Raw genomic sequence first — 12,235 nt, 5'->3', positions numbered from 1 at the left:
AATAACAAGATCCATATCAATGCATGCCAATGTATTCATTTGTGTTTAACAATGGCTGCTTTATTACTATCAAGCAAAGACTTATATTATTCTCACTCACTCTCTTACACACAAACAGACAGAGACACACACACAATATACTGTGGCCATTACAAACACACACTCACACACACACCTTGCATTGCTCCTTCCCCCCAAAAACACATCAATGCACACTAAAGGTCATTACACACTGGCGAATTAGCGACGCGATGCGAATAAGCGATCTGAAAATGCTAAATATTGCATGTTGCAGTTCGCCTGCGAATCTCTGCAAAATACGACACCAGAGCGAACAAATAAAAGCAAAAACGGTCGCATTTTCGCACATTCGCCACTGATGTGGAAGCTTGCATGGACTTCAATTGTTTTTTTTTAAATGCGAATTATTCGCACGAATATATCGCGTCGCCAATTCGCCAGTGTGTAATGACCTTAATCCTAATATACTGTATGGTCCTCTGCACGAAACACGCAAATACACACCAAAATCACACACACACACACACACACACACACACACACACACACACACACCAATACACAGTGCACTAACCTCAGACACACACACACACACACACACACACACACACACACCAATACACAGTGCACTAACCTCAGACACACACACACACACACACACACACGCACACACACACACACACACACACACACTACACTGATTACCAAGATAAATCACACACACTCCAATACACAGTGCACTAACCTCAGACACACACACGCACTACAGTACATAAACCTGCAACACACTATATACTATAGAGTTGCCGTCGGGACAGAAACCTTGCATCTCCACATGATTTTCTTTCGGTAAATGAATGCCCTGCTTCATCACACAAGAATGTTGAAAGCATTTGAAAGTTAAACTTATAAAATGGTTAAGTCCGTCTGTGAGTTTCATGAAAATGTAACCAATGAAGTAATAATAACATGCATAGACCACAAAAAAAGACATTGGATCCATTGATATGGGGGTCTAGAAAACATAAAGTAACGGTTTGGGACATACAAGGTTTCCAGCCGACAGTGACCCTATCATCAGATGCAGTCCATATCCACACCCCAAACCCCCCCTCCCTGCTTTCAAACAGCCAATAAACTTCCTGGCGAGTGATTGGCTCAAACACCAGCCAATAGGTAGCCTCCGCACGCGCCTCCCCTCCGGCCACTAACATGTCACCATAGAGTTATAATACTGTATATCTAGAGGGCAGACAGCCAGTGTTGCCAGGTTTTGGGAGAGAAACAAGCGGTCAGGTTTACTAAAACAAAACGAGCCCCAAAAAAGCAACCTAGGCTGCATGATCGCACGCACACACTTGTGTGAGTGTACAGGGTTTAATGACGGCCCAGGTAGGGTCGGGCCTTCATTTTCGGGCCTGTTGAGAACTCTGCAAATAACTTTGGGCCTGTCTAGAGTTTGAATGGACAGATATCAGTCAAAAGGGAGACATTGAAGAGGAAGGACGGGTGGGGAGGTTCAACAATATGCAATGTCAGAACAGACGTTCAGCTCCATATGGAGATCTAAGGGTTTGAGGTCAAATGTAGCGTTTGATGGCCAACTCCATTATATGCAGATCTAGGTGATGATCCAGTCATCTCCATGTATGGCTATCCAGGGTCTGATGAGGTCAGCGTCGTGATCTTCATATATGGAGACAGCCATATATGGTGGCGTGACGTGTCACGAAGCGTGACGCCATGAGGCGTGGTCATAATATGAAGGCGTGACAAGAGGCGTGACACGACTGATGGGAAATGCAGGTTTTCATAGTAAACCGCGACCCCCGGTCACAAATAATGCATAAAATAAGTTATTTTCTAAATACAAATGCTTTACAAAAAAAAACTGAAAAATAAAATAAGGTTTTGTTTTACAAACTAAAAACATTTGTAAAAAGCGACTTTACAGTAAAACAAGTGGCTTAAAATAAGCTGACACTGCTTCCAATCTGCACCGACGTCAATCCATGTTATTGCTAGCGTGCATATCAATACAGTATGGAGCCACGTTATCGCTAGCAGCGCGCATATCGACACGGCATGGAACCAGCATGCATTGTATGCTTGTATGATATATTTAACATGCCTTACAGAGTGGTGTAACAATGGTGCTTTAGTGCTGGCATCGCGCTAAGCTAACTCGCCCCGAAGGCCCCTGTGCATTTGATTCTCCTTAGAACAATAGACGTGTGTGTGTGTGTGTGTGGGGGGGGGGGGGTCTTCACTGGATGACATTGGCGTGGAGACATCGATATCTGACATAGTAATAATAGAGCACATACAGTATTGACACGCGCACTGTGTGGGGCCGTCGCTACACCTCTGACAGAGAGACTATACTTTACTCCAATACAGTGCTGCTCAACCTGTGGGTCGGGAGCCCCAGGCGCGTCCGTCCCCACATGATTTCGGAGGGGTCGCCCCAGATGACAGTGAAGTGACACTTGTGGCTTGTGGGTCTTTTTTAATACCTTATTACTGCATCAAAATTAATCAACACACTAGAAAGATAAACTATAATAGCAAAAAAAAAGTGTAGCTGTGTAGTGTGTGTGTGTGTGTGTGTGTGTGTGTGTGTGTGTGTGTGTGTGTGTGTGTGTGTGTGTGTGTGTGTGCCCCCCTCTCCAACCTGACAACTTGGGCCGTTTCACTACTTCAAAGGTGTTACCGATGATACTAATGAAGGCTTTGTTCCATTCTGGTGTGTACAAATGGAACCAAATGGACCCGTAAGCCATTTGTACACTCTCAGAGTTATGGGAGTCCTTGACAATTAAAACATTTGAAAACCACTGTACACTAATTGGAACAGAGCTTTAATTAGTAACATCTGTAAGACCCGGCAGTAGGAGGAGTTATTCTGTGTGCATATATAGAGCCCATTGACATATAGTCTGTGGCTACAGAGATTGAGGGAAACTGAATGATGGATGCTCTCTGTGGCATTAGGATTAGAGCTCCCTGCTACTGTGTGCCTGGTTCTACAGCTCCCCCTGTAGGCTACTATGAGTACACCATTCACTAATGCAGTGTTTCCCAAACAGTGGGTAGTGAGTAAGCGACCCATATGTGGGTCGGAGCCAGCTATCCATTTATATGGGTCGCGACTCGAGAGTGAATATCCCCTTTTCCCCGCCTTCCTCTTATTTGAAAAATATATGTTATTTCAAAAGATTTTCAATTGGTTCTTTTTCCAATCGACCATTTCATTAAAAAAAACTAAAATGTTTCAAAACAAATCTTAAATACATGTGAAAAAGAAAGAAATGCCCCCCCCCCTTATAAGTAGGCCTACTGAAAATAGCAGTTTCAAAATAATGTCTTAATTAATTAATTAATTAATTAAGACATCTTGCGTTGTAATTCACGTTGTAAATGGTCTATTCCAGTAAATGCATTCCAGTAAATGTGCCACAGTGTGTTTCATTCAGCAGGCATCACGTACAGCACGTTTCAGATTTCAACATCGTTAAGAATCAGCTGCACTGCTGACTCGCGCACGCACGCACGCACACACGACACGCACACGACACGCACGCACGCGACACAGTTGCACAACCAAGTATAAAATAGCGCTTCTAAAACGGGTAGTCCCAATACTTGATTCTGATTGGCTGGTTAACGTCACGTGACCGGTGTAAATTTAACCGATAACCCACAATCACTTTAAGTGAAGTAAAGACATCCGTCACATAGACTTCTTGCAGCAAAACAAGGAAGTGATGTGGCTCGCTCTGGTGGGCGCAAAGCGTAGCTACTTTTGTGAACTTAATAGTTTTATTAGGTTAATATTGCTATATGTTTGTAACCGTTTTAGAAAAGCAATAAGCCACTCGAGGCTCCAGCTTACCGGGTATTTTACAATGGCTGGTAACGCCCCCCAGCCATTGTAAAATACCCGGTAACCTGAGACCTCTCGTGGCTTATTGCTTAATTAAGCAGTCAATCAGCCCAATTGATTTATAGTCAATGTATGTATTTGTTTGCGCTAATTTGTTCAATACACGATTAATGGCAATTAAGTATTTAATAGAATAATGATTAAGAAAATAATTGATAACAGCCTTAAACTGTATGTTTAGAAGGAACATCTGTCTGAAGCAGTAAACAGTGAGGAGGTATGTGGGTGGGTTTGTGTGGGCGGGTTTGTGTGTGTGTGTGTCTGTGTGTGTGTGCGTGTGCGTGCATGTGTGCGGAGCTCAGAGGTTGCTAGGTAACATTGGGAAAGGCATGCATTACTGCAGGGGTTCTTTTTTCTCACACACACACACACACAAACGCACGCACGCGCCCGCTCGCCCGCCCGCCCTTCCGCCCGCAAACAGTTTGTGAGCATTATGAGCACCATGAGCATTTAAAAAGGAGTACATTTTTGTGGATGTACAATCATTACTGTTGGTAGTCATTTAATGTAATCCTCATTGGGTATTGAGTCTTCAGAGTGCGTACACGCGCACCCTTAAAATCTGTCCAGTAGAACGCACGCACACTGTTTTCGTGGTCACCTATTCACCGAAACCTGGACTATGAATAGGCCTTAACAGAAGCCTGTTTCACATATCGTTGTTGTCAACTCCTATCTCCGTATTCTAACCTTTTGTGTGTGATTTTAAACAGATATGCAAGCTCGAAGCGCAGCGCAAAGCGACGCGTTTTGAGCTTGTCGATCGCCTACTTTTAATACTTTTTAATTTAATCCTGAAAAGACGGATATGAGAGACGATATGAAGTCTGTAAAATGTCCACTACTTTGCTACTCCCACTTAAATAACACAGCGTGATTTCCTTCCATAGAATGTGACGGATGAATTGAATTTCTCCCTCTGATGCATCCATGCATACGACACAAACCACACTTCTTTCCTAGCATAGTAGGCCTAATGTAGACGACGAGCTACGACCTACTTTTCATCTCGTCTCAGTCGGATGGGTGGAAACCTCATGAAACTGTTACTATTCGATATTCAAAAATAGCAAAACCAGCAACAGATCTACCACGTCAAGCTTTCAAGCAGATCTGCTACTTTTGTGTGACGCTGTAGGATGATCAAAGAGGGTGTAATTTACCAAAAAGTCTAAATATGGAGTTAAGGGGTTTCTGCCGACATCGACAATCTAAATCTTTTTGTGCCTTTATAGAGGATATGCGCATGACATCATCATCAAACCCGGAAGTTATGCGGGAACGCCTACCGAGTGGCAAAAAACTACTTTCTGAACTTGACAGCCCATTCATCCAAACAGAAAGGTTTTATTTAACCCATTCTGACCGGGCACCCATTTTGGTGTCTACATCATGTTATGCTTTAGCTATTGAAAAATAGCAGATCTACAAGCTCATATCGTGCCACCGAGTGGCGCGATACGAGCTTGTAGGTCTGCTATTTTTGAAAAATCGAAGAACGACTGACATTTTTTTAATCTGATCTCAGGTCAGAATGGGTTTAATCAGACCAGTGTGTGTCCAGTGAAACCTGGTATGAATCTCAGGTCAGAATGGGTTGAACGACATTAAACTCACTTTGCCACTCACTTTATGTGCAGACCCTCTATTGATAGATAGTGAACACGGTCAGTAAAGGGGAGAGAGAAGGGGACAAACATGCAGCAAAGCCTGCAAAGGTAGTCATGAACGGGACTTGAACAGATCAAAGCCTGCATATGGCCGGCACCTGGAACACTAGGGCAGCGGGGGGGACCCCAAGAACACTGGTTTTAAATTGTGAAACTATGAAAATGGAATACCTAAGTTCAATTATGAACCACTCTCAATATGCCTTCTGTATTATTGGCATGTCACTATTGGGATTTTTTTGTTTGTTTTTTTAAACAATGTCAATATAACAGATAAGAGGTACTAGAACACGTTGCAAGCTTGTACTGTAGATCTGAGTGTTTGTGTTCGCGCCGTGATTAGGGACGCTTGCGTTCATATCGTTAAATGATCAAAGAAATGTGATAAAAGTTCACACTCAAAGTGTGAAAAGCCTATGAGGGAGAAGCGAAGGTGGTTCTGACTCACACAGCGAATGTTGTGTAACATTTAGGACCCAGCAGGACGGCATTTGACAATTAGTCAGCCTTGCCTTCTGACACATCACCTCCCTGACGCTTCCCCGTGCCAACGTGCACAACTCTGCTTCCCACGGCGTCTCTAGAACACGTGTGCGCATCACAACCACTGCTGTGCGCACACAGACACGCACACACCTGCTTCCCACTTTGTTTCTCTAACACTTTCTACCTTCCCCCCAACCCCCCCCCCACACACACATCTCCCTCGTTACTACTCGGTGCCAGTACTAACAGTACACACACACACACACACACACACACACACACACACACACACACACAGTTTGTGGGTTAGCAGCTCGTCGTGTGAAGGTCTGTACAACTGGTCATGGTAAGGTCTGTAGAGAGCGTCTATTAGCTTGTGGTTCAACAGCAGTGGTTGTTGTCAAACATGTGTGGCTCGGGTCGTCCCTGTAAATAACTTCAATGCACGGCATGCACCCCCGAATTACATCGCTACCTTATAGCACTTTTTGTCATATAATATGTAAATCCAACGGCCAAAGATACAGTATTATTTTTTTCCATTAGGACAATAGACTGCAATTTTTCTTGGTGAAGAGATTTGGCTTACTGTAGGCTGAAAAAGAACGAGTACAGTTTAACTCGGGTCCATTTTACGTATTTTTAAGTATAGAGGGTCTAAAGTGGTTAAACTGAAGTGACAATGATAATATACTACATAATATGTATATACATTGCAAATATGTGACCGAATTTGTCACAGGCAGAGACGTGGCGGCAGGAGCCATTGTTCAGTAAAGCTGAAAAAGTTAAATGATTAGTTTTTGTCCAAAATGTGTTAATAGCACAGCAAGACTCTAGACATACTAGAGCACTAGAGTAGTTTCAGAACTGAAATTTACCTGTAAATACGAAAAAAAGCATACTCGCATACCTGTGCGTTATAAGAATGGTGATTTTGCTTACGTTTTTTAACTTTACTTCAGTTCTATAAACTGTAGTTTCAAATTCCAAATACTATTCACTCAATCTAATTAACCAATATTTAATTATTTTGATATGAGTTTCTGCTTTCATGAAAAAACAAAAATGTAAAAAATTCACAATGACAAGTTAAAACAAGTTCCGTCACATATCAAAATATTTGGGGGGGGCAACCCGCTGGTCTACAGGTCTGTATCTAACCTCCGGTTAGCTCGCCGTCAGCAGGGTCTGTAAAGGTCCCGTAAATTAGCTTGTGGTCTACAGGTGTGTAGAGGGTTCAGTGTGTTCCAACAAGACGCAGCAGCACATTCTGTTGTAACGCGTTTTCCATGCATCTGCCCCCACTAGCCACGTGCACGGCAGTGAAGACACAAGCTACATGTAGGAGACGCACGCACGCACGCACGCATGCAATGCCAATGATGAACGAGACGTACAGACGTGGAGTACCACTCTGCTTTGTGAGAGAATTCAAAGCCACAGCACTGATCCCTGCACACATCCCCCGCCAGCAGTGTCGGGGGAACATGACTCACGGTGATGTACCCTCCAGCCCGAATCCTTCCCAAAAAATATCCTTTACTCTCCTGATTGACCAGAGAGGTAGTAGGGTTTTTAGCAAATAGTCAACTAGTAAAACCACTAGTCGACCTCGTTGGTACTAGTTGAATAGTTGATAAAAAAATAAACCTTCAATGGCTCCTCGTCAAAGGATTTAAAGTCCACTCATTCCAATTACAGGGGCTCCAAAGAGTCCTGGATTGCTATTTTTCGTCACTACCTCACCGTGCCGGGAGTAGGTAAAAACTAGTAAACAACTAGTTGTCTAGTAAACTAGTAAAAATCAGTAGTCGTGAAAGCCTGAAGAGGTACTATTATGACACTGGTAGGACTATGAGAGCTAGGACGGTGGTAGGTGATGGGTTAAGCTAGGAGGACAGTGGTAGGTGGTGGGTCAATCTTCCAATTTGAAAGTATACAATTATTAAATATAATTGGCCAGAGGGGATTATTGGAATAGCGGACATCATCCGTCATCTTACCTAAAGGCCAAACGGAAATGTTACGTCTTATCTTCCAATGTTCACTGACAAAAAAAAAAACAGTATGGAACCATGAATCACAATGATTCGTATGACAGCTGTTCATCAAGTGAAATGCAATGATGGTGACAGCCCTACTGAGGTTACGGTAGGATAGATGGTTTATCGTAGGTCAGTTGTTAAGTCATGGGTTTAGCATAATGTAAATGGTAGGTTACAGTAGAGTAGGTCAGAGACAGGTGATGATTATGATAGGACAGAGACAGGTGATGTTATGATAGGACAGAGACAGGTGATGTTATGATAGGACAGAGACAGGTGATGTTATGATAGGACAGAGACAGGTGATGCTATGATAGGACAGAGACAGGTGATGTTATGATAGGACAGAGACAGGTGATGTTATGATAGGACAGAGACAGGTGATGCTATGATAGGACAGAGACAGGTGATGTTATGATAGGACAGAGACAGGTGATGTTATGATAGGACAGAGACAGGTGATGTTATGATAGGACAGAGACAGGTGATGTTATGATAGGACAGGACAGGTGATGTTATGATAGGACAGAGACAGGTGATGTTATGATAGGACAGAGACAGGTGATGTTATGATAGGACAGAGACAGGTGATGTTATGATAGGACAGAGACAGGTGATGTTATGATAGGACAGAGAGAGGTGATGTTATGATAGGACAGGACAGGTGATGTTATGATAGGACAGAGACAGGTGATGTTATGATAGGACAGAGACAGGTGATGTTATGATAGGACAGAGACAGGTGATGTTATGATAGGACAGAGACAGGTGATGTTATGATAGGACAGAGACAGGTGATGTTATGATAGGACAGAGAGAGGTGATGTTATGATAGGACAGAGACAGGTGATGTTATGATAGGACAGAGACAGGTGATGTTATGATAGGACAGAGACAGGTGATGTTATGATAGGACAGAGACAGGTGATGTTATGATAGGACAGAGACAGGTGATGTTATGATAGGACAGAGACAGGTGATGTTATGATAGGACAGAGACAGGTGATGTTATGATAGGACAGAGACAGGTGATGTTATGATAGGACAGAGACAGGTGATGTTATGATAGGACAGAGACAGGTGATGTTATGATAGGACAGAGACAGGTGATGTTATGATAGGACAGAGACAGGTGATGTTATGATAGGACAGAGACAGGTGATGTTATGATAGGACAGAGACAGGTGATGTTATGATAGGACAGAGACAGGTGATGTTATGATAGGACAGAGACAGGTGTCAGGGTAGTAAAGTGGTGTTTTTTGGGGGGGAGAGGAGACCTACCATCAGCCTGCGGTGGAGCCTCTTAGTTCTCCTGAGTGTCCCCATGATGCGGCGGCCCATCTTTTTAGCGTACCACACAGAGTTCAACATCCTGACACTCCGATACCGGCCCGGCAGGCAGACAGACAGGCAGGCAGACAGACAGACAGCCCTAAGCGGAACTCCTTGCTCGGCGTTCCCCTCCTACTGTTACTCTGCCAACAGCTGCGCAAGGTAGGTAGCTTTATAGTCACCTCCTCTCTCGCACTCTCCCTCTCTCTCTCTCCCTCTCCCTCTCTCTCTCTGTCTCTCTCTCTCTCTCTCTCCCTCTCCCTCTCTCTCTCTCCCTCTCTCCCTCTCCCTCTCTCCCTCTCCCTCTCTCTGTCTCTCTCTCTCTCTCTCGCTCCTCTGTCTCTCTCTGTCTCTCTCTCTCTCTCTCTCTCTCCCTCCCTCTCTATCTCTCTCTCTCCCCCTCTCTCTCTCTCTCCCTCTCTCTCTGTCTCTCTCTCTCCCCCTCGTCTCTCTCCCTCTCTCTCCTCCCGCGGTCACTGCCGTGAGGAGAGAGACAGCGACGAGACGCCTCCCAATGCTGGTACCGTATCGCTGCGTTAGCTCGTTGTTGTTATTGTTGTTGCAGCGTTACAAGCTACAGATCTTTGTGGTTGTCGTTATAGCGCCACCGGGAGGACACGCTGCTCCAGTAGAGGAGGAAGGAAAGAAGGAAGGAAGGCGGCGGAGGAGGAGGGGCAGAGGGGAGGCACAGGGCAGAGGGATGAAGGGAGGCGTGGGGGGGGTTCATGTCGTCCGTCGTCCGTCCGTCCGTCCGTCCGTCCGTCCCCCCAACAAAAAAACCCACCACAACCACCACCTCCTAGTCCTCCTCGCTCTTTTCTTGTTCTTTTTCTCCTTCAAGCTATTCTCATCCTCTCCCCATGCACCTCCCTCTGCTCCCCCCCCTCCTCCCCTCTCACCAACACAGACACATGGGAGGAGAGGAGAGGAAGAGGAGGTGGTGATGGAGCAGCGAGAGGCTGTGACAGACAGGAGCCTGCATCTACTTCTTCAGGAGAAGAAGACAGAGGATGAGAGAGAGATGGACAGAACAGAGCAGGGTTGGAGAGAGAGAGAGAGAGTATAAACCACTATAGATGGACGTGAGGAGAGAGACAAATCGCCCCGCGATGGATGTATGGCGCGAGAGAGAGAGAGAGAGAGAGAGAGAGAGGAAAGAGAGTAGGGGAGGGATAGAGGAGAAGAACACTTAACCTGTAGAGAGAGACGGACAGAGAGACCAGCGTGACGGAGAGAGAGAGAGCGCGACAAATCTGGTCCTTTCTTTCCTGTCCTCTGTATGTGTGTGAGTATGTACAGCTGAAAGCAGCAGTACACTGGTGCAGTGGATGAGCGTGGGAGAGTGTGTCAGAGAGAGAGAGACGGGGGGGGGGGGGTAGTTAGTCTCAGTGTCTTCTCTTATGTTTAGGAAATTAAACACTTCCCCTCATCTTAACCTCCCCTCCCCTCCCCCTCCATCACTCTTCTGGACCGGTAGAGTGATGGAGGGAGTGAAGGACAGACGGACAGAGGGATGGATGGATAAGAGAAAGGCTAGAGAGAAAGCAGATTGTGAGGTGAAAGGTGGATGAAATGAAATGAAAGGGGGACGGGGGGATGAAAGCACAGTGAGGATAGGTGGAGGGATGGAGAAATGTCCTGACAAAGTCAAAGGACATTGCCGAGGACACTCCTTTGCTTAATGAAAAAGTCTTGTCATTGTAGACATAGGACAGGAAGGCAGAGAGAGAGAGACAGTGTAGGAGAGACAGACTGTAAGAAAGGCAGAGAGAGAGACAGTGTAGGAGAGACAGACTGTAGAAAGGCAGAGAGAGAGACAGTGTAGGAGAGACAGACTGTAGAAAGGCAGAGAGAGAGACAGTGTAGGAGAGACAGACTGTAGGAAAGCTGAGAGGGAGACAGTGTAGGAGAGACAGACTGTAGGAAAGCTGAGAGGGAGACAGTGTAGGAGAGACAGACTGTAGAAAGGCAGAGAGAGAGAGACAGTGTAGGAGAGACAGACTGTAGAAAGGCAGAGAGAGAGACAGTGTAGGAGAGACAGACTGTAGAAAGGCAGAGAGAGAGAGACAGTGTAGGAGAGACAGACTGTAGAAAGGCAGAGAGAGAGAGACAGTGTAGGAGAGACAGACTGTAGAAAGGCAGAGAGAGAGAGACAGTGTAGGAGAGACAGACTGTAGAAAGGCAGAGAGAGAGAGACAGTGTAGGAGAGACAGACTGTAGAAAGGCAGAGAGAGAGAGACAGTGTAGGAGAGACAGACTGTAGAAAGGCAGAGAGAGAGACAGTGTAGGAGAGACAGACTGTAGAAAGGCAGAGAGAGAGACAGTGTAGGAGGAGACAGACTGTAGAAAGGCAGAGAGAGAGACAGTGTAGGAGAGACAGACTGTAGAAAGGCAGAGAGAGAGACAGTGTAGGAGAGACAGACTGTAGAAAGGCAGAGAGAGAGACAGTGTAGGAGAGACAGACTGTAGAAAGGCAGAGAGAGAGACAGTGTAGGAGAGACAGACTGTAGAAAGGCAGAGAGAGAGACAGTGTAGGAGAGACAGACTGTAGAAAGGCAGAGAGAGAGACAGTGTAGGAGAGACAGACTGTAGAAAGGCAGAGAGAGAGACAGTGTAGGAGAGACAGACTGTAGAAAGGCAGAGAGAGAGACAGTGTAGGAGAGACAGACTGTAGAAAGGCAGAGAGAGAGACAGTGTAGGAGAGACAGACTGTAAGAAAGCTGAGA

At 45.3% G+C, this 12,235-nt stretch overlaps 1 protein-coding gene across 3 annotated transcripts in view; it reads right to left on the bottom strand.

The window, feature by feature from the left end:
- Positions 1 to 9,548, bottom strand: part of dlg1b (discs large MAGUK scaffold protein 1b) — a gene marked incomplete at its 5' end in the record, with an annotated part of 78,054 nt that extends 68,506 nt beyond the window's left edge. For all 3 annotated transcript variants that reach the window (XM_083781563.1, XM_083781564.1, XM_083781565.1), the window contains one exon: positions 9,459 to 9,548. In XM_083781563.1, coding sequence (XP_083637689.1) covers positions 9,459 to 9,548 — 90 coding nt within the window. The remainder of the gene's footprint in view (positions 1 to 9,458) is intronic.
- Between the last annotated feature and the right edge of the window lie 2,687 nt (positions 9,549 to 12,235).

This window comes from Protomyctophum parallelum (genome assembly GCF_964188405.1).
Source record: "Protomyctophum parallelum genome assembly, chromosome: 14".
Taxonomy (NCBI): Eukaryota; Metazoa; Chordata; class Actinopteri; order Myctophiformes; family Myctophidae; genus Protomyctophum; species Protomyctophum parallelum.
This window is presented reverse-complemented; position numbering and strand designations above follow the sequence as displayed.